Source organism: Dreissena polymorpha, chromosome 2 (genome assembly GCF_020536995.1).
Source record: "Dreissena polymorpha isolate Duluth1 chromosome 2, UMN_Dpol_1.0, whole genome shotgun sequence".
Classification (NCBI taxonomy): domain Eukaryota; kingdom Metazoa; phylum Mollusca; class Bivalvia; order Myida; family Dreissenidae; genus Dreissena; species Dreissena polymorpha.
The window spans coordinates 49226031-49246859 of NC_068356.1; the positions used below are offsets into that span (position 1 = coordinate 49226031).

General features: G+C 36.1%; 1 protein-coding gene across 2 annotated transcripts; it reads right to left on the reverse strand.

Moving 5' to 3' along the window:
- Nucleotides 1-3227: 3227 nt before the first annotated feature.
- LOC127866974 (uncharacterized) lies at nucleotides 3228-15614 on the reverse strand. Of its 2 annotated transcripts, none has more exons than XM_052407861.1 (2): nucleotides 15130-15614; nucleotides 3228-6914 (listed from the first exon to the last, which is right to left on the reverse strand). In XM_052407861.1, the coding sequence occupies exon 2, from the start codon at nucleotides 6549-6551 to the stop codon at nucleotides 5388-5390; it is 1164 nt and encodes a 387-aa protein (XP_052263821.1). In that variant the 5' UTR covers nucleotides 6552-6914; nucleotides 15130-15614; the 3' UTR covers nucleotides 3228-5387. The 2 variants fall into 2 exon arrangements, with proteins under 2 accessions (XP_052263821.1, XP_052263822.1); XM_052407862.1 differs by lacking the exon at nucleotides 15130-15614 and adding an exon at nucleotides 11494-11807.
- Nucleotides 15615-20829: the final 5215 nt, after the last annotated feature.

Sequence of the window (20829 nt, forward strand, 5' to 3'; positions counted from 1 at the left end):
TTAACAAATATAAGTGTATATGAAGTGAAAACACTAAAAATAAACAACGCATGCGATAGACACCTATAAACTGTAAGATGCTCATAATATCACTTTAATCCTGATTTAGCTATCAACTTATTTAGTATTAGCTATCAAGCAATTAAGTGTTATTCTAATTTGAAAAAATATCATTCAATAACAGTAAAACTTGATTTTGCGCAGAAATTATTTTTTCTGTATTAACATACAGTGACATTGCTTATTTAAAGGATCTTTTCACGTTTTGTTAAATTTAAAAATTAAAAAAAATCAGATTCGCAAATGTTCGTTGTAGTTAAATATTTCTGAGCAAACAGTAATACGGAACATTTACTGTGCTCTAAAAAAGCCATAATATGACGGTTTAATTTGGTGGTTTAAAAACATGAACATTATAAAGCGTCGCAACGCGAAACGGTTGAATAATTTGGAGAGTTCTATCGTTGTCGTTACATTTTGTGACAATACGTGGATAGCTTATATAAAGTATAAAATACGTCAGTCTCTTGGAAACACCGATTTTGTATTGCTATATATTAATATGAATTTATGTTGCTTGGTTCAAATTTATGCGTCAAATTTTCTGATGACTTGAATTGTTTACAGGATTTTAGAACATATTGTAGTACAAAGTAGTAGAAAGATTTGAACGCGCTTTCCATACATAAGGTGAACACACGAGTGATGACTGTAAAGAATAGAGATCACTGGATATTGTTCTCATATCTGTTGCACACTATTTGTTAATTCGTTTATAAGTTGGAGTAACATCCTGTAGGTATTTCGACAGCTTGAAGATATCGAGTGTAGCAATATGGCGACATTTTCAAAACGACATAACAGAGGCGTCGGAGCTGGGGCGGCGGCCGCCCCAATATTTTCGGCAAAAATGAAATTTCGGCAAATACTTTTTTCATTTTTTGTTTCATTTCAATCCCCGTTTATTTGAAAATATCTTTACCACGAAGCAAGGTAATAACGCTTTCGCGGTTATGACACGTGTATTGTAGATTGTCATCACCCGCCCGCGGTAATGAACGTGTCAATAATGTTGTTAATTGATCGGTCTCTTTTATAACGATTATCCCTTTATTCTTGAGTAATTAAACCTGGGAATCTTTAATTGTCGGTATGATCTAAGTCTTTACTTCTTTTTATTAATACAAAGGAAAGTATGACATGAAACAAATCTGCCGATATCCAATAGTCCTTAATTAACACAAAATTAAAGATGCCTCAAGATACCTGAATTAATTGTAATAACTCAAAGTAAATCGATAATTTTATAAAACAAAAAATGTTTTTTTACCACTTTTTGTGTCATTTCAATATGTCTACCCCAAACCAACCAACTAATTTCAAATTTTCAAAACAAAATTTCGGTCAAAAAATCCCGAAGAACGTTCTTTCAACCCACAGGATCCCTATTGTTGTGTCGCCTGCTACATAGTACAAACTGCGACTTATAGAGATCACTTCTCCATCGTTTGTCGGTCTGTCAAAACTTTTGTCATTCAGAATATGCCTGCAATAGTCGTGTATCAGGCATAAAAACGCACCAGATTTCGCCATTTGATGCTAAAATTTGAAAAAATTCGCGGACCCCACCAACGGGAGGGGGATAACCCTGCCATACCCACTCGGTCGCCGTGGTGTAATGGATATGGTGTCCGCCTAGCGACCGGGAGGTCATGGGTTCGATCCCCACTGTGGGAGCGTTCTTTAGATCTCCCCCAAAGACACCAAGTACTGATTCTAGGCCCAGGAAACGGACTCGAGAGCGTTTCAATAAGCCTGAAGCTTTCGATGCAATCGAGTTAAAATAAATAGGATTAAACTAAACATACCCACCCCCTCCGCTGCCCCAATGTCAATTTGCTTCCGACGCCCCTGCATATATCTTTTTTAATTCAATATTTCTTGCCTCTGCTCATAACTATTGATCAAGTGCTGTTACTGATCTTCGTCGGAATTGAATGTTGGTCCTGAATGTTAACCCATTCATGCCTAGTAAACTCCCCCATCCTTCTAAATTGGATCAATTTATTTCCAAAATTAGGGATGTCTACCATATTTATTTCTATATTTAGAATATTTCATATAGAAATTCCTTTAAGCAAACAGCGCAGACCCAGATGAGACGCCGCATTATGCGGCGTCTCATCTGGGTCTACGCTGTTTGCAATGTCCTTTTTTCAGGACGCTAGGCATAAATGGGTTAAAGGGGCCTTTTCAAGTTTTCATAAGTTGACAAAATAAAAAAAAAAGGTTTCATATTCGCAAATGTTCGTTGTAGTTATGATATTTGTAAGGAAAAAGTATTACTGGTCATTTACCATGCTCTAAAATATCCATTATGCATCTTTTGACTAATTCAAAACCTGAAAATTATAAAGCGTTGCAACGCGTTGCAACGCGTTGCAACGCGAAACGATTGAATAATTTGGAGAGTTCTGTTGTGTTCGTTATATTTTGTGTCGCTACGAGGATTGCTTATATAAAGTATAAAATACATCACTCATTGTATGAGAACGGATGGCCAAGTGGTCTAAGCGATAGACGTTTACCCCAGGTGTCAGTGCTTTGAGCCCAGTTGAGGGTTAGTTGTTTTTCTTTCTTTATTTTTTTCTTCTTGTTTTTTGTTGTAGAAAAGAGGGTTAATGTAACTGCGTAAAGTGTCATCTCAGATTAGAAACGACAGCTTCCGCCTTAACTTGATGTTTGCTAAGAAGAGACTTTGTGTAAACGTAAAATACCATAAAAGCGGAAAGTGTCGTCCCTTATTAGCCTGTACGGAGCGAATAGGCCCATCAGAGACGACACTTTACGTTCACACATTAAACCACCGTTTCACATAGCAAAGCCCATTTCAATTTTAAGTAGTAGATCGAAATGTGTATAGTATTGGTTGCAGTTACATTCACATGATGAAAGGATGATAACGTAATACGGACCACGTAAGAATAGCTAAACACTGAATATTTCAATACATACAGTAAGAATAGCTAAACACTGAATATTTCAATACATACAGTAAGAATAGCTAAACACTGAATATTGCAATACATACAGTAAGAATAGCTAAACACTGAATATTGCAATACATACAAGTTATAATCATTGAAAGTAAAATACGATAGCATAAATTATATTCCTTTGCAAATAAAGTAAACGTGATACGAATATCCTTCTTTGAACTCGCTAAGTTAAGCAAATACGTTTTATTATATGTAAACATGACCACACGATGTGTGAATATGCCAACATTATTATATGTAAACACTTCTTCGCGACCAGTTACCGTGTCAGTTTTTCACAGGGCCCTTACTTAGCGTTTTTGCAATGAATCGTCAATTATCTTGAAGTTAATTCAATACAGCATCAATATATCAATATCTTAAGTGTGAATAACTCGACCACATACTGCGTCACGTTTTACTATATATGAGCCTCGCTCTGTGAAAATGGGGTTTAATTCATTTGCGTTAAGTGTCGTCCCAGATTAGCCTGTGTAGTCCGCGCAGGCTAATCAAGGACGACACTTTTCGCCTTAACTGGATTTTTGCAAAGAAGAGACTTTCTGTAAACGAAAAATAGTTAAAATCGGAAAGTTCTGCCCCTGATTAGCCTCTGCGGACTTATTTGGCACGACACTTTACGCACATTCATTTAACCCCCTTTTCGCAGAACACGGCCCATGTGTACTACAAACATTATCTGAGATCGTCATTTAACACTGATCAATGTCCTCATGATACATGTTTGGACATGCACAAATCCACTATATTTTCTAGTTAACAACAAAACAATCAAGGAAACAGGGTAATGCCAAACTTCAAAATAATTGTTGTTTTTCGGCTGTAAAAGTTGAGGCGAAATTTGACAAGCAGTTTATAAATACGAGTCGATGTAACTATGGTGGAAACAGAAAAAAATGATAATAGTTCACACAAAAGCTGCGTTCTATCACACACAATTATAATACAGCTGTGAAATCTAGAAAACAGTAAAATAATAGTCGAGTATACAACAATTTAGTGCTGATATATTTTAGGCTGGAATAACTTCCATTTACGATCATCATCAAAGTCCGGTCATATTATGTGATAAATTCAGTCAGATCCGCCCAGTCATCAGCGTGCTTGAAAGAAAAAGCTTTATCTTGAAGGAACAGACAAAGGACAAAACTTCTGCCTCGAATGGTATTAGCCAAAAGATATTCATCATCAATTCATCAAGGTCATTCATCTTTCAAAGTTTCAGCAAGATCCAAACAGACTATTAAGTCGAGTTTCAAACACAAGCTTCGGGAAGTGCGCACGGACGGACAAGCGCAACTATTAATGTCTATCATACTAACACCACTAAAGTTGGGATGAATTTGGAATTAAAACTGAAATTTCCAACTATTTAGTTTTGTAATAAAATACATTTGATTTGGGGTTAGATCTTTTTCAGTAGGGGGAAAGGAAACCCCACTGTGGTAATCACGAACAAAGCGTATGTGCAGCGGGAGCGGGAACCGAACACGTGTTGCCTAGGTGTGAAAGCGTGTTCCATCCACTACGCTTCGCGAACAGCCTGTGGTAGTCCCCAGGTCCTTACGCACATCGTTTCACGCCTTGTTAAAGCAATGTGCCTATATATAACCGTATCTCTTAGCAGGCTTAACAGTGGCCGCACCTCATCGGCTTATGTGTATTGATTACTACTACCGGTATTAATGTTTGCAGAACTTTGGCCACAGTGGGGTGCCAAGAAACAAGGGGACTATATATCGGCTTTGGGAGGATCAAATAAAGCAGGTTTACACTAAGCCTTTCATAAATGCCTGCAGCTGTGTTTATCCGATTAAACACATTGTTACATTCGTTGTGAACAGCATGCATGTAATACGCAAAATTGTATAATATTAAACAATATAAAAAGAAAAGACTCGTTGTTTAATTAACATATCTATACAATACTGAGTTGGCGGAATGGGAACATATCTTTGGATAAACGGGTTAAATCAACAGCAGTAACGATTACGAGGTATATAAAACATCAAAATACTTTGAAAACGTGAAAAATGACTAGATTACTAAACGGGGAACATATAGAACAATACATTCAAATCTTAGCCAACAAACTTTGATCCTATGTAAAGCGTCCTTGGTAAATTGTTAGAACCATGACCAAACAACAGCAACACATTTTCGAAATTCAAGTTGGAACTTGTAACAAAGTACCCTTGTTATGTTCACAATTATATGTTAAAGTCAGTTAAACAAAAAAAAATTTCTGTAAGTATCAAATGACAATAAAATAACCCGTTTAAGCATATCCTAAATTTCGAGACGATGATCTATCCGTTTTGCATGGCCTTATTGCTTTACAATCATATGACAGTCACAGGGTCCCCAAAAGTCTCGCCGTTTCGTGACCATAATCTCTCCGCAAAAGCTTACGAACGTTCTCTCCTGTGTACAAATAGTGAAACCCCGCTCATACACGGGGTTTAAAGCCAGTGCTTTGAACAGAGCGGCGTTATAGTGCGCGTACTTATTCTGAAAGCCCTCGTAGTTTCCACCGGCTTTGGTACTCTGATGTACCGCCAACACGGTGTCGCTAACGTCAACGACGTCTATTTTAAGTTCACAAATCGCATGGCCCACTATCCAATTATCAAACGCTAATCTTCCTACGACGACATCGATGATTTTAGCCCACGGAAACGCGGAATTCGTTATAAAAAAGTCCTCCGCGTTTGCGCCGAAAAGTTCGCCTCTAGTTTTGGCAATTTTTTCAAGATCTGAGAACGTCTCACTTTCTTCCAACGTCACATCTAGCACGTTAGTTCTACGTCCGATAATCATAAAAGGACGTGTTAATTTCTTGTTGCGAATGATCGCCTGTAAGGTTTGCACGAACTTATCCGTAAAAAGAATATCCGAATTCACATATCCGAAAAGAGTGCTAGTTATACGGTCTTTCATTATTTCCTGAAACATCCATTTCAAAACAGGCGATCCACCGCCACGATGTTGTAACACGGGCAACACACTCGCGCCATAAGCTTTCGCAAGCTTAGCATCTTCAGTTGAATTTGTAAAAACAACTACTTCCACCATCGGCTTGAACTGTGCCCAATTCCGCATTGTTAAGTTATGAACCGTCTTCTTTTCGGTGCTGTTAGTTTCTGACCACGTGGTAAACAACGTAACAATCGGGTTGGGTAAAGTTCTGTGAAGAGTCTTGGACGTATTTCTTTGGAGACAAACTGAAATCAACCCATTTACGGATGCGATAAGATTTTGTTTAACGTCAGTCTTTCTTATGACAGCTTTGCACACCTCAGGCATAACTGATTCAATGTCACGCGCTCCCGTTCCCCGTATGTAATCTGTGATGCCACCGAGGACGTCATCGACTGAACACGTTGGTACGTTTTCCTTCCGGGTATGGTTAAAGCCCAAGAACGTCACATTGAGGACCGTCAATACTGACAGTATTGCAAGGAAACGGAATGTAGTATTGTTGACTGACATTCGAAATTCGTCTCCTGAAAACTCGTCAAACAAAAGAGACTTCACACGGCGATCGGTATCATTCTACTGATCTTAGTATCATCATCCATATGCAACGTATTTCTTTTGATATGCGTCTTGTGGGATTCTTTGCTTTCAATGTTGACATACTAATTATGAGCCACTTCTATAAGCCAAATGTTACCATACAAAATGCATACCAAATCATTTAGTAACGTGTTTTCTTGGTGGGTCTATTTACTTAAGTCTTTAGACTACTATAGGCCGTGTGCTTCATGTATATGGAAACACCCCGCAAGAGATGTCCCTTTCAGCAAGATGTGTCGCCAGCAAGCTAAAATAGTCCTTTCGCCCTCAGTGCTCCTGAAATGAACGAAATGGACATTATTACTTTCAGCGATATAGCCATGATAACGGTATTTAATAATACTACATTATTTAAAAGCGTTGATATATGTGTCGTGTTCTGAGAAAACTGGGTTCAATGCATGTGCTTAAAGTGTCGTTCCAGATTAGCCTGTGCAGCGCGCACAGGCTAATCAGGGACGACACTTTCCGCTTTTATGACATTTTTCGTTTAAATGAAGTCTATTCTTAGCAAAAATCCAATTAAGACGGAACATGTCGTCCCAGATTAGCCTGTGCGGACTGCACAGGATTATCTGGGACGACACTTTACGCACAGGCATTAAGCCCAGTTTTCTCAGAACGCGGCTCATATGTGTACGCTTACACAGCTGGCATTCCATATTGGACGAGCTGTTTGGAACGCTAAAAATAATCACAGTAGTATAAACAACGCTGTGAAATAATATGCTTACAATAAACCTTTAAACTCGTGCCGTTGTTTACATTACGAATGTTTATTATACGCAACAACGTCTAATAGGAGCGTGAGCGCCCATCTCACTTAATTTACCTTGTGAAGTGTTAGTTGTAAACAACATTTTTCCTAGAGATACATGTATGAATAAACGTTATTTTAAGTATGTTTGCATATAGCACTCAATATTTTAGCGCTTTTCAGCAGATCTGAAATAGGCCAAGTTTTACCACAATTAAGATTATATATATTTTTATAGAAGGATACATATACGTAAGAGTTGACTATGCAATCGTATAGAATGTTTGATTAGACTCTGACTGCCAAATACGGGAATTATATTGGACGCACGCGCCTAGAAATGAAACAATTCAAATATAAGTTATAAATAGAAATTCGATATTTTTGTCATTGAATACACTTTTCACAGCGTTAATATTTAATTAATATTTTTCAATATTAACAAACAACACATGAAAGCCGTATTTATAACTTAACTGGTAACTCTGCCGAGTTTTATTTACTAACATGTATTCATGTAATTCGATAACATAGAAAAAACGCCACGTACGAAATGCGAGTTCTTCGTTTTTTTGCATGTATTTTCTGTTTTTTAGACAAAACTTTTTTGGTCGATTTATGGTTAACCACGTCGTATTAAGAAAAAAGAAAATCGCGGGAAAACAGTTGATTTTATGAAAAAAAGACAATAAAATTCCATTGAAAATCATCATGAAGAGAATGATCAGTACAGATTTCAACAAAATAAAAAATGCTTAGAAATTACTCATTAATGTGTTTACTATTCGAATTAAAAGATCAATAAGTCAATAAGTGTTACAACATTTGATTTTTTTAGTTTCCTTTCGTTTTTGAGTAAATTCAAATGTTTAGAGTCCGACGCCACATTTGCATGGGCACTTCTTTATCAGAATGGCACATCTGTTATCGATTACCCGACACTTTTAAACAGATATAACACACAATTGATAGTGCACAAGAATTACATATTTCTTCGTTGAATACTGCTAGTTAAGCAGAAAATACTTAACAATTTCTGAACTGACGTAAATTCAACGATTCACCGAAAATGTGCTTCATTTTTCTAATCCCTTTGGAAAATGAGCATGATTTCGTTGTACGTTCTTCATTGAATTCCAATGAAGACACACCTGGGGATTTAAAATCTGACCATTTAAGTATAAAGTTTAAATTATTTTTCCTTATATCGATTGTTCCGTTGAAGCTCATATACATTCCTCTCAATGTCTGCTTCCTTAGTCTTACACTGTACTCTCGTCGGTCTATTACACATCAGAGTGCCAGATGTGTTGAGTTTCCGTTATCCGATGTGTCCGTTTACGAGAATCAAAATGTCTACAGCATGCATACCACCTATTAAACTCTACTATATCTTCGTTCATATTTCATGTAATACTATCAAAACTTCAGTATTTAAAGCACAGTACTTTTTCTACATACTGGAATAGCAAACACATTTCTAAGAGAAGTATCATATATAAATAATTGCATTTTAAGTAGGAGATAAAACTCGCATATCAGAGTGCCCAATTTGTTGAGTCTCCGTTATCCGACGTGTCCTTTTATATCGGGAATCGAAGTGTCTACAACAGCATGCAAACAACCTATTGAAACATGCTCTTCGTTTGTATGTCGTGTAGTACTATCAAAATTTCAGTATTTGAAGCACAGTAATTCTCTACATGCTGGCATGGCAAACAATGTATTTCTATATTTCTAAGTTACATGTTTGTATATTTTATAGAAATGTGTACCGATCATACAGTTTTTGTTGTTTTCCGATGGAAGTTTCTCATCTTTTGCAAATGTGTACCATTTCCCTTCAAAATACAAAAAGATATACTTTTATCGATTCCGCCCTGTGCCGTGTCTTAAAAAAACAATCATAAGGATATAGATTAAATAAAAAAATTAGCGAAATAAAATGTTAATACTTTACATTATCTAATACTTAAACCAAAAAAAAATCCTACCAAATTGATAGGCTTTTCTTGTGATTGCAGAGATTGCATGTGAAAGCAAAGAACGTCAACTCTGCATAGAGATTGTATCAGATCATTACAACAATTACTTCCCTTAGCGGTTAATTTCATACTAGTGTTACGTAACCATAAAAAGTTCCTTTATTCGGAAACGCAGCTAAGACATGCGGTGTACGTCGAAACCGATAGTTCAACACACATTCATTTATATTCGTCAGCCAGAATTGTTTGTTTCGTTGTTTGGTTTTTAAAAGCCGACTTTTCCGACTCATGGAATTTTTATTTTGGAAAAAAAATGAGGAAATTTCCCGTTGTGTTTGTGCTAAAGTCGTGGATCGGTCGACCAACAAAATCAACAAAACTTAGTCCCCCACAAATAATAATGAGTGAACAGTAGTCAATCAATACTCTTCGCAATGTCATACGACCAGTTGCAACCTGTCAGTCAATGGCCAATTTGGGGTTTATGTTCAGTGGTCAACAATAGCCCACATTCGCATACTTCAATCATTCAACTTGACAGTCTCGGACTAACAACCTCCGACAGGTCAAGCAAAAAGGCACAGCGATCTCCGATGTTTGCAATAGATGGTAAATGCCGAAACACGTACACAGAAAATCGTTTACGAATGGGGCAGTCCAAATAGGACAATCGTTATAGCTTTTCATGAGGGCATTATTCACATACATGCTCCTTTGTTAAATAAATGTGACTGCTAAATCGCGACTACCGGAGTTTTTCAATTATCACGGTGATGCTTGTAAATGCAGACCATGATGGGTGTTGTATGTAATTATATTATATATGAGCCACGCTCCACGTCTCTTCTCAACAAAAATCAAGTTTAAGGCGGAAAGTGTCAACACTGCTTGGTCTGGGCGGACTGCACAGGATAATCTGGGACGACACTTTCAGCACATGCGTTAAGCCCCGTTTTCCCAGAGCGCGTCTCAAACATGATTTCGTTTAATACGCCCAACTTACGTGCAGCTGTATCAAAAACATAGAGATAAGCAGATGTCATATCAACAGATAACGTTGAACAATTAGCGACACGGACGGTGAAATATACAAACTAGTAATCAAAATCTTCCGCCTATCGGTTTCATAAGTTCGTGTGAACCCACACTCTAGCGACATATATATTGTGGTAAGTTACTAAGAATGAAATCATGAACTTATTCAACATCATGCCAGCGTGATTCAAATGAACATATCATGTCTGAATGTGTATTTCAAGATTAATGATGTCCTTCCGCACGCAAAGGATGTAATGTATGTCCGAGCACTCCTAGCTATTTATCGTACTAGACGCATGCAAGTTGGGACGAATTGGAAATAACAGCTGCAATTTTCCTCGTTTTCCCGTTAGTAGCGGTGGAAGCGTCATAGCCATATCTCCATACGAGCAGTTTCTTTATTGTAGACTCTCGATTACAAGTAATGAATTAAATGTAAACCTGCCTTTAAGTGTATAAAATTTTAAAATAATGATATTTGGAATGGTGGTGCACAGTATTTGTAGATGGTACGGCAAATGTCCCTCTTAACAATTTTATCTTACGAGTTTTTTTTATTTATCAATCAGGAAGTACTTAGCTACATATTTTCCTTAAGCAAAGAGAGGTCAAATTATAGTATGTTGAACAATATTGTATCGCACATATATAAAGTTTTGAATAAAAAGGTTAAAATTCTTACAACACAATCTTTACGTGAACTTGGTATACATAATCATTTATACTGTAAGTTTTATACGCCCTTTTAACCACAAATCCTATTGTCGCGCCTGTTTCAGCGTACATCACGTCAAACGAGCGTATGCGTTCAAGAATGTTGTTTTCCTAAACCCAACCAAGCGAGAGAAAAAACAACGTAATAGTTAAAACGTATTTTACAGACCTACACAATAGTTATTAAGACGGACTTCAGTTTAAAAAATCCTATTATAAGAACGTTGGCCATGCGTAAAGAGATTGTGCATGCAATATCATAGGTTTAACAATGGATGCCGTTTGTTGAATGTTTGCTTTGGGATTGTGGTTTCGAAATCACCAGAAATCACCGAAGAAGAAGAGAGAGACCACTGTTTACCTTAATTTTCATCAATTCCCGTAGCTGCAACGTATCCGTTTCACTTTACCTTGCAACACCATAACCCCTCCGACTGAAACCTTCTTTTGACCAAATTTAGATACCAAAAACAGCAATTTAGATAGCAAAGGTACAATGATGTATGGGCTATCGATGGTGTTTTTTATTCTCATGAAGAGAAACGAGAGATGGCAATTAATTTTATCCTCATGATCGAACTTGTAGCCGTTGGCTAAACTGAGCGCTATCTCAGGTTGAAGTCATATTTGCTCGCTGTCGAAAGCAATCATCAGCATAGGGTTTTGCGACCCTAATAAGAGAATATCCCTTTATCTATCTCAAGATCATGACACTTTAAAATAAGGAGCACACAAAAACGTGTGTTATCGTCGATGGTGTACACGTCTTCTTGATTAAGGTTGCATAACGTGTCATAGCTATGACACATGTGACTTAAATGGACTTGTTCACAGATTTGACGTTTATTTTCAAAAAGGCAAATATAGGTTTCTAAAGAGCTTTAATATGTTGTATAATATAAAAGAATTATAACATAGATAAATTGGAATAAGCAATGCCTTAAGCGGGACTCGAACCCATGACCATTTAAAGAACGTTTTATTGCCTTCACGTAATCTCGAAGGAAAGCGTTATACAAGCTAGCCAAGATTACCGGAATAAACACCCTTCGGAAGAAACCCCCTTCGCTAAAAACGGTAGGGCGAAAGAAACCCCCTTTCATAGTTTGCATACGCGGAAGAAACCCCCTCGCTAGTTTTGCATAGGCGGAACAAACCCCCTTCGAGTTTTCAGGGGGTTTCTTCCGTACACCGCTAGCCAAAGCTATTTCACCGATTTCGATTGATGATGAGCCAGTAAACCAAACACTATTGTTTATATATATATAAACAGTCCATGCTCTTTATACAAGTCTAATAAATGATTCTCTTAGCGCGAAGTGAGACTAACTATCGTCGACCAGAGCCCTACTAGTTATGCTAATTTTATACAAGCATTCTCTCTCTCGGTATATATTACTTTTTCAAGATTGTCATTTTGCTATTGTGTGGGCACGTACCTTTTAAAGCCACACAACTTATTTGGAATAGTAAATATAAGTATAATTTAGAAACATATTGTATCTATGCCAATTAGAATATATCTGGTGGTTACAAGGTAGATATCGGATTATCCGTCTTTTTGCGCTTTAAAACTAAAAATAATCGCGTTTGTCGAAATGGACGTATACCTCTAGAAATCCTACTTTTGGTTTTAAAAGCGGAAGCGTTTGAAAAATAATAAATAACTTGCAAACTATGCTATATATTTAATTTTATCTATGCCAATTAGAATATATCTGGTGGTTACAAGGAAGAAATCCGTCTTTTTTTCGCTTTAAAACTTACAAATAATCGCGTTTATCAAAATGGACGTATAGGTATAGAAATCCTACTTTCGGTTTTAAAAATTTTTAAAATAAAAAATTACTAACTAACTAGGCACAGGGCCGGATTAAGCTGTTTTGGGGCCCAAGGCTGCACATGTTACGGGGGCCCCATTCCCTCTGGTCCCCTTCTGTATATTGAAAATCATACTTGATACTACAGCTACAAAGATCAGAAAACTTGTATTTGTACACAGTTGATAGTTATATTATATAAAATTATGTAGCATAACAAGTAAAACAATATATAACTAATTTATTTACTGAACTTAACACGCATGTTACATGTAACAAATTCAAGCCTATGAGTCCCTTCTACGACACTTCAGCTGGCCAAAGTCAACGATTAGCTGTGTGAAGTCTAGTTCTCGGAGGACTTGACATTCAATAGCCCCAATGCTGTCAACCTTTCCTGACTCATGGTGTTCCTCAGATAATAGCTCCAGTAAAAAAATAATAAATAAAGAAAGATAAATAAAAAAAACCTCAACTGGGCTCGAACCACTGACACCTAAAGTAAAAGTCTATCGCTTAGACCACTCGGCCATCCGTGCCCATACAATGATTGGTGTATTTTATACCACAGCTGGTTAGCGTTTGGCTATTATATTATTTAGTGAAAACATCATTTTGAAAGAAAAATATTGTTCAAAGACAAGTTGGTTTTTCGTTATATTTCGATTATTTTTCATTCAAAATGATGTTTTTTCTAATCAATATCATAGCCACACGCTAACCACCTGTGCGTTATACTATATAAGCAATCCTCGTAGTATACCAAAATATAACGACAACAACAGAACTCTCCAAATTATTCAATCCTTTCGCGTTGCAACGCTTTATAATGTTAAGGTTTTTGAATCGTCAAAGGATGCATATAATGGATATTTTAGAGAATGGTAAATGTTTAGTATTACTGTTTCCTCACAAATATTATGACTACAACGAAATTTTGCGAATCTGAAACAGTTTTTTTAGTTTTGTCAATTTACCAAAACGTGAAAAGGCCCCTTTACGAGGCCCCCACTGGTGCATCCAGATAGCATAGTAAATCAAAGCGAAGTAAACGGTCCAGATGTGGTCATGACCATATGGGCAAGTCGTATAATAAACAGAGAAACTAATAGTTCTGAATGGATATACAACAGAGAAAGAAAATTGATAGCATAGTAAATCAAAGCGAACTAAACGGTTACACTTGGATATACATCTGGAAACTGCTGAAATCACACATAAAAATTATACTGCAATCCCCATAGAGTCGTTAAATGGCGAAATAAAGAAAGAGTATACATTAGGAATTTGGGCTTACGTTAGGGGCCCCTTAAAAATCGGGGGCCCAAGGCTGCAGCCTTGTTAGCCTAGTGCTTAATCCGGCCCTGACTAGGCAGCATAGATTTAATTTTATCTATTCCAATTAGAATATATCTGCTGGTTACAAGGTAGAAATCCGTCTTTTTTTCGCTTTAAAACTTAAAAGTAATCGCGTTTGTCAAAATGGACGTATACGTATATAAACATCCTACTTCCGGTTTTAAAATCTTAAAAAATCTCGCTAACTAGGCTATAGATTTAACGACAATTGTGCACGCTTTCAAATTGCACCTATATGTATTGATTAACATGTTTTTTTCATTTCAAGGTGCGTGGCTTTAACTTGGTGGCTAGGCATATACATGATTAAACTTGACACATTGGCAAGAATGACGCATATTTTTGACATTTGCTCAACCTGATTCGTGTGACGTGAACAGCACGTGCAAACAAGCATATATTATACATAGTATTTTAAGAACATGTATTAGAGGGGTACATAAACTATTCTTTCCGTAAAATACAACATACATACATGCAAGCATGTTATTTACAGAATATTTAAGTACAGCTTTTTGAGTACAGCATACATGAAGTTATGTAACGTACATTCATTTTACGTGCTATAGCTTTCACATTTCTTCAAAAAGCCGAGCTTAACGTTGACAAATATTCGACCAGCGACAATAAAATTAATTATAATTGTTGTGTGAGCAATAACTGAGTTTGTTTTTTTCATAATAAGTATTGCCTTTCTATCTTAGCCATATGATTGTAAAAAGGCCCCGAGCTTGCCTAACAAGTTTCCCATTTTTCTCATTCTCTCAAAGGCTTAATCACACAATAATTCACAGTAACGTTATCAAAAAAAAAAATACCTTTACGTAAAAAATCCATCCAAACTACGGCAAATAAGTGTCGGGGTTACGCCGTTCTCCTCTGCACATGGTATTCCTACGTAATTAATAAATAACAGTTCCGTCAGCAAACATCACTGGCATTATCTGGCATCAGCATCTCACTAATCAATACACAGGGAGCCGTAGAACTGTTGTCGTGCAGCCAGTATGGATTTTCCCACAATAAACCCCATCAGCATCTACCTGATAATGACGCGCGCGATCCATGCGAAGTAAACACCACGCTGAAGAACTCGCTTTATCACATCTTTATCATAGGCTTACGCTTTAAAATCTATTATTCGCTCCAGTTTAAACCAGGCTCTTATTGTAATGTAGATGCCAACACACGACCACGTGATACTTCGTTATGCGGCACTAATCAACGATCATACCGCACTTTATCGTGGGGTTTAATATCGAAAGCTATCTGACCATTTACACGGATCATTGGTTATACAAACATTAAGTAGATAGCTGTCGTGGTCAGGTTTTCGACTTGGTGACCAGAGTGGCTTTCATTGAATCCACTCAAGCGCGTCCATCGTATCGCTAACTGTTGGGGGTTGTCTCAAGATTGTGCTTTTTACTTTATGTTTTGACGTTGTATCGATTACCTTATGCAAAGACGAGTCGTCGTTCGTTTTTTGCCGTTTTTTAGAAGATGTTGATAATAGTTCTCACTCGTTGACACGCCGGGTATGCGAATACTTTCATAGCAGACGACACTTCGATACCAGATAACAACAAAAGCCACGCGCGATAGTTGAGTTCTTAAGATTTTTTGCATTTATGTTCTGTTCATTTGGTTTTATGACACGTAACATTGTTTGGTCGATTAATGGTATAGTACTTCGTATTGCGGAGCAAGAAAGTCGTAAACAAAAACAGTAATTATAAAAAAAGAGATAACATTTCATCGATAATCGTCATGAATTCGATGATCAGTACGCATTTCAACAAAATAAAAATACTTGGAAATAAATCAAGAACGTGCCAAATTATCGAAATAAAAGATCAATGTGTCCATTAATGTTACAACATGTTAAATTTTAGTTGAATAACGTATTTAAGGAAATTCAAATGTTTTAAGAGTCGGATGCCAAATTTTCATGGACACTTCTTTTACCGATCATCTCAAAGACAATGGCAATTCGATTCCAGATAACTCGACACTTTTTACCAGATATAACACACTCTATTTAGTAAATCAGAAATGCAAAATTCGATGTGGAATACTGCTATAGTAAGCAGGCAATAAATACAAATGTATGTACTCACGTAAATTAATCAAAGCGCTGAAGGCACTGAACATGTTCGCTATTGCATAATTTAACACGCAATTCATTTTCAAAATCAATCGCAAGTTTGAAATGAACACACGCCATTCAACTTTATAAAGTGTGTGTCATAGCGCACGGTTCGAGTTTTGTGTGCACTTTTTATCATCCTTATTATTCATAGAAATAACTTAGACAAAATAAAAACAGCATGCTATTTGGACGTTCTGAAAGCATAGAAAGTATAATGAAAATGGTAATGAGAACTTAATATAAAGAAAATTTGCAGTCACCATCCTATTAAAGGAATATTTTTTCTATTATCAAATAACTATCTCATCAAGAATATAAATTCATAATGAAAGTTCCGTGTACACAACTTTTGATTTTTGACACCATATACAAATTCAAAATATACAATAATCTTCGTATCTTGTATATGGAGGAATAAAAGTATATAAACATTGCTGTTTATGCTTTACTTGTTACCCGAGCAGTTCACACGGTGTCAACGCTGACATAAACATAGGTATAGAGCACTAATGCGCTTTTAGGCATAGCTGTTTTACTCTGTTTTCATCTTAGTGACTTTAACATAACGCCAACAGACACGCATAAATATTTTCGAATATTTAATAAGCTGATTCGAGATACAACCTCTGAATTTTTGCTACAACACTGCGTATGTGCTCAATTCAAAGGATGTAGCACTGTTCAGTGTAAGGAATTCCGGACTACTCTCTGTATGCTCAAACACAAATTGTGGCCCTGTTACAATTACGCGTTACAAACCATCTCGCAGAATTTCACTTTCGCCTCAAAGATGAGAAAACAATCATTAGCGAAATAGTATAGTGTCACGATAAGAGAAAATCGTTTAATTATCATACCACAATGTTTGCCGTACTTGGTCAGCACGTCTGGAAATCATTCCTTAATGTGTGGATAGGCTGTCATTATTAACAAGTTTGCTATTTTGAATTCAATTTTGTATAAAAAAGCATTGTTCTTAAATGTGGCATTTTCAATTCGCAATGAGATCTGTAATGACTCTCGTCATGCGAAAATGGGTCTTATTCCATATGCGCCCATCATATAAATAGCCCACTCAGCTATCTCTCCTTCTGGTAAGGAGAAACATAACATATTGAGTGATTTTATAGCGAACAGCATCGCCTATGGCCTGACTGCGCAAAAGCACATGTTGGGTTTAACAAACGCTTGCCGAAGCGCATAAGACCCATTTCCGCATGACGGCGCAATTGACGTGTGATTTAAATGTGTCGAAAGAAAACTGCGTTTTAAATCAAATATCAATCTACGATATATTTCGATAGTGAAGAAAGATACTCATAACAAGGAATATGAGAACACATATGAAGTGCTCTTCCGTATTATATTTTTTATCTGCTCACACTAATGTGTGGTTTGATAATGCTAACACACATTTCATTCGGTGAATATGCAACTTACAAGTGAAAAACACAACACAATAGTTTAACTTTTGTTTAATTGTATTTATTTATTTAGAAAAGTAAATTGCAAACTTTATTTCAAAGTCAGCGTATACGCCGACTACATTTTTAAAAGATATTTATTGTTATAAATATATTGTATATAATATATTAGTTGTTTTCGGTTTTAGCGATTATAAAGCATTTTCGAGGTTGTCTATAGTATGCCTGTAGTAATTGATGAACTCATATCCAACTGTCTATGTATTGAGAACTGTGAATATAAACAAGCTAAACCTTCTACTAACCTTCTACTATTGCGTTGCTAGCACCCGTAAATACAAAAGATCGCCGCTATCTGTTGAGAACCAAAGAACGTTTTCCAGAAATACCCGCTGTAGTAGCATGAACGAGGTTAACAAACAGGTCATTCGTATTATAATAATAAATTGTTTGTTATATTCGGGTTTAGCGATTATGATTTTTTGTTTGTTTTTGTCTATCGTATCGCTGAAGTTATTGTTGAACTTATGTTCAACGTTTTATAAATTGAGAATATAAATAAGCGTTAACTTTTTCCCGAATCTATTTATAGCCTCAATTTACGAATGACCTGTACTACGTCATTGAGGTGTATGTGACGTCATTGAGGTGTATGTGAGAGCGTTACCTATTGCGTTGTCATCGCCCGTGGACTTTCCTTTGTTTATCGACAGGAGCATCTATTAATAGCCTCATATTATGCATGGACTGAGCAAAAACACTACGTCATGAAGACGCTACAGAAAGTGGACTATTTTATTCATTCATAAACAATCTCCTTCGCGACACGTACACTACGATCATTGTTTATTGATTCTTTTCTATAAAAGCACCGTTCGAAACTATTGCATTTAACACGATATTAATATCATGCTTCCATTTGTGACGGTCGCTAAGCGACCATCTAAAAACGAATTCCAGAAACATGTTCTTATCCCTTTGGAATATGATACTTAAAGGGAAAGGGAAGTGTAAAGCTGGATATAAAGGGAGTTTTCCAATCTCTTTTCAATGTTGTGGCTACGCATGAGTATCGTCTTCATGATGCGATTCTGATGAGCACTAATAACAAAGGATTTTATGAGATAGGTGTATTGGCTGCTTTAAGACCCCTTGCTCCACTTATCTAGAGTCCTGCTATAAGTTCAATTCAACACAATCTTGTTGATCCACATGATCCGTTGTATTTTCAATTCTCTTAATCTCAATTTTCCACTTAAAAACAAGTTTATTATTTAGACAATTATTTTTGGTCGTCACTTGAAATATATTACTTCAGAAATAAGCATTTAAATCTTATTTAAAAATTGCACTTATAATATTAATTATATAAATTAATAGTTATAAGATTTTTGAAAACGAAAAACGCCATTGGTTATATTTTACATGTGTATGTAATTACGTTATGCATAGATTCCCAATGTGTCGGGCTTGACAATGCAAATTGATTCGTACTTCAAAATGTTTGGTAAGAATAGCCATAATATACATAAATGCATTTCAGGTAAAATATTAAACTCGGTTATCAGAGTGCCCAATTTGTTGAAAGTCTCTGTTATCCGAAGTGCCCTATATCGGGAATCAAAGTACTAGTATCCGCAACTTCATGAATACCACCTATTAAAACATGCTCTATCTTCGTTTATATTTCATTGAATACTATCAAAATTTCAGTATGTGAAGCACAGTGATTACTCTACATGCTGACATATCAAACAATGTCTTGCAATGTTTCTAAGTAGTTTTATTTTGTTGAAATGTTTACTGTTCGTCCAGTTTATGCTGTTTTGCGACCGTATTTTCTATTTTTTGGGGAAAAATCTACCATTCTTCCGTGATATTATTGTTTGCAATAGAAAAGGATACATCATTTATAAACTCGTCCATGCGCCTTGTTTAAAAAACTAATCTTTATGATATAACTTAAAAAAAACTGATGAAATTACCTCTCGCGCGTGGCTTTTGTTGTTATCTGGTATCGAAGTGCCATCTGTTTATCAAAGTATCCGCATACCCAGCGTGGTTGACTAAACTAAATAATCTCATCGAATATTTCGGTATAAAAATCGCCTTTTTTTGGGATAGGCAAAGTGATTAAATGTCAAAGTTACATTTTGCACATCAATTTTCGTTCGTATGTTATTTGTAGGAAGCTTAACAGATTTTTTAACTGAGATATTTCCTAACAATAAATATCCTTTAAAAACGATACACGTAGTTGATGTTAACTAGATTTGGTTGTTTAACAAACGACCGTTACTTTTTATTAACAACTCTTAGCCAAATAATATTGACATACATTGAAAGTACCCATGTGTGATCGTGGTGGTCGATATATCGGTAATTGTCTTTATGAAACGTACTGTTTCAATACTGATTTACATTGCAAATGAATATGTTGCATTCAATACTTTTCTTATAAAGGCATAAAGTATCGAAAATGGCAATAACCTAAGTAAGCGAAAGCGACCGACGAGTAAACTTGTATAAATTGTAGAACCAAAACATGTGTTTATGTACAGTATGAACTTATCTACAAAATAAGTGGGCTATCCCCGCCGGGGCGGGGGGGTAACTTCCTATATACGGGTATATAGGGGTGTGCCGATTTTATGGGGTGTGTTTTTCGACTAAATTATAGATATGGGTATGGTTTTGAGCATCTAAGTAGAAATGAGTATTGAAATCCGAAATTTGCTTGTATATAAAATAAAAATGCATAAAGATTTGAAAGTATCGGTATCAAAATGGGTATATAAATTCATTCTTGTATATAAATGGGTATCAAAAAGTAAATTTCAGTAGCGGGAAAGATATCCCAACGACATCCTATGCGCTATACTTACTGCACGACAGAGAAATCAAACCGTTGTATTTTTTTTTTTTATTATACCTCACTTTTT

What these genes read in the sequence shown, in the direction of transcription:
- LOC127866974 (XM_052407861.1), bottom strand. Translation starts at nt 6,551, where the DNA reads ATGTCAGTCAACAATACTACATTCCGTTTCCTTGCAATACTGTCAGTA.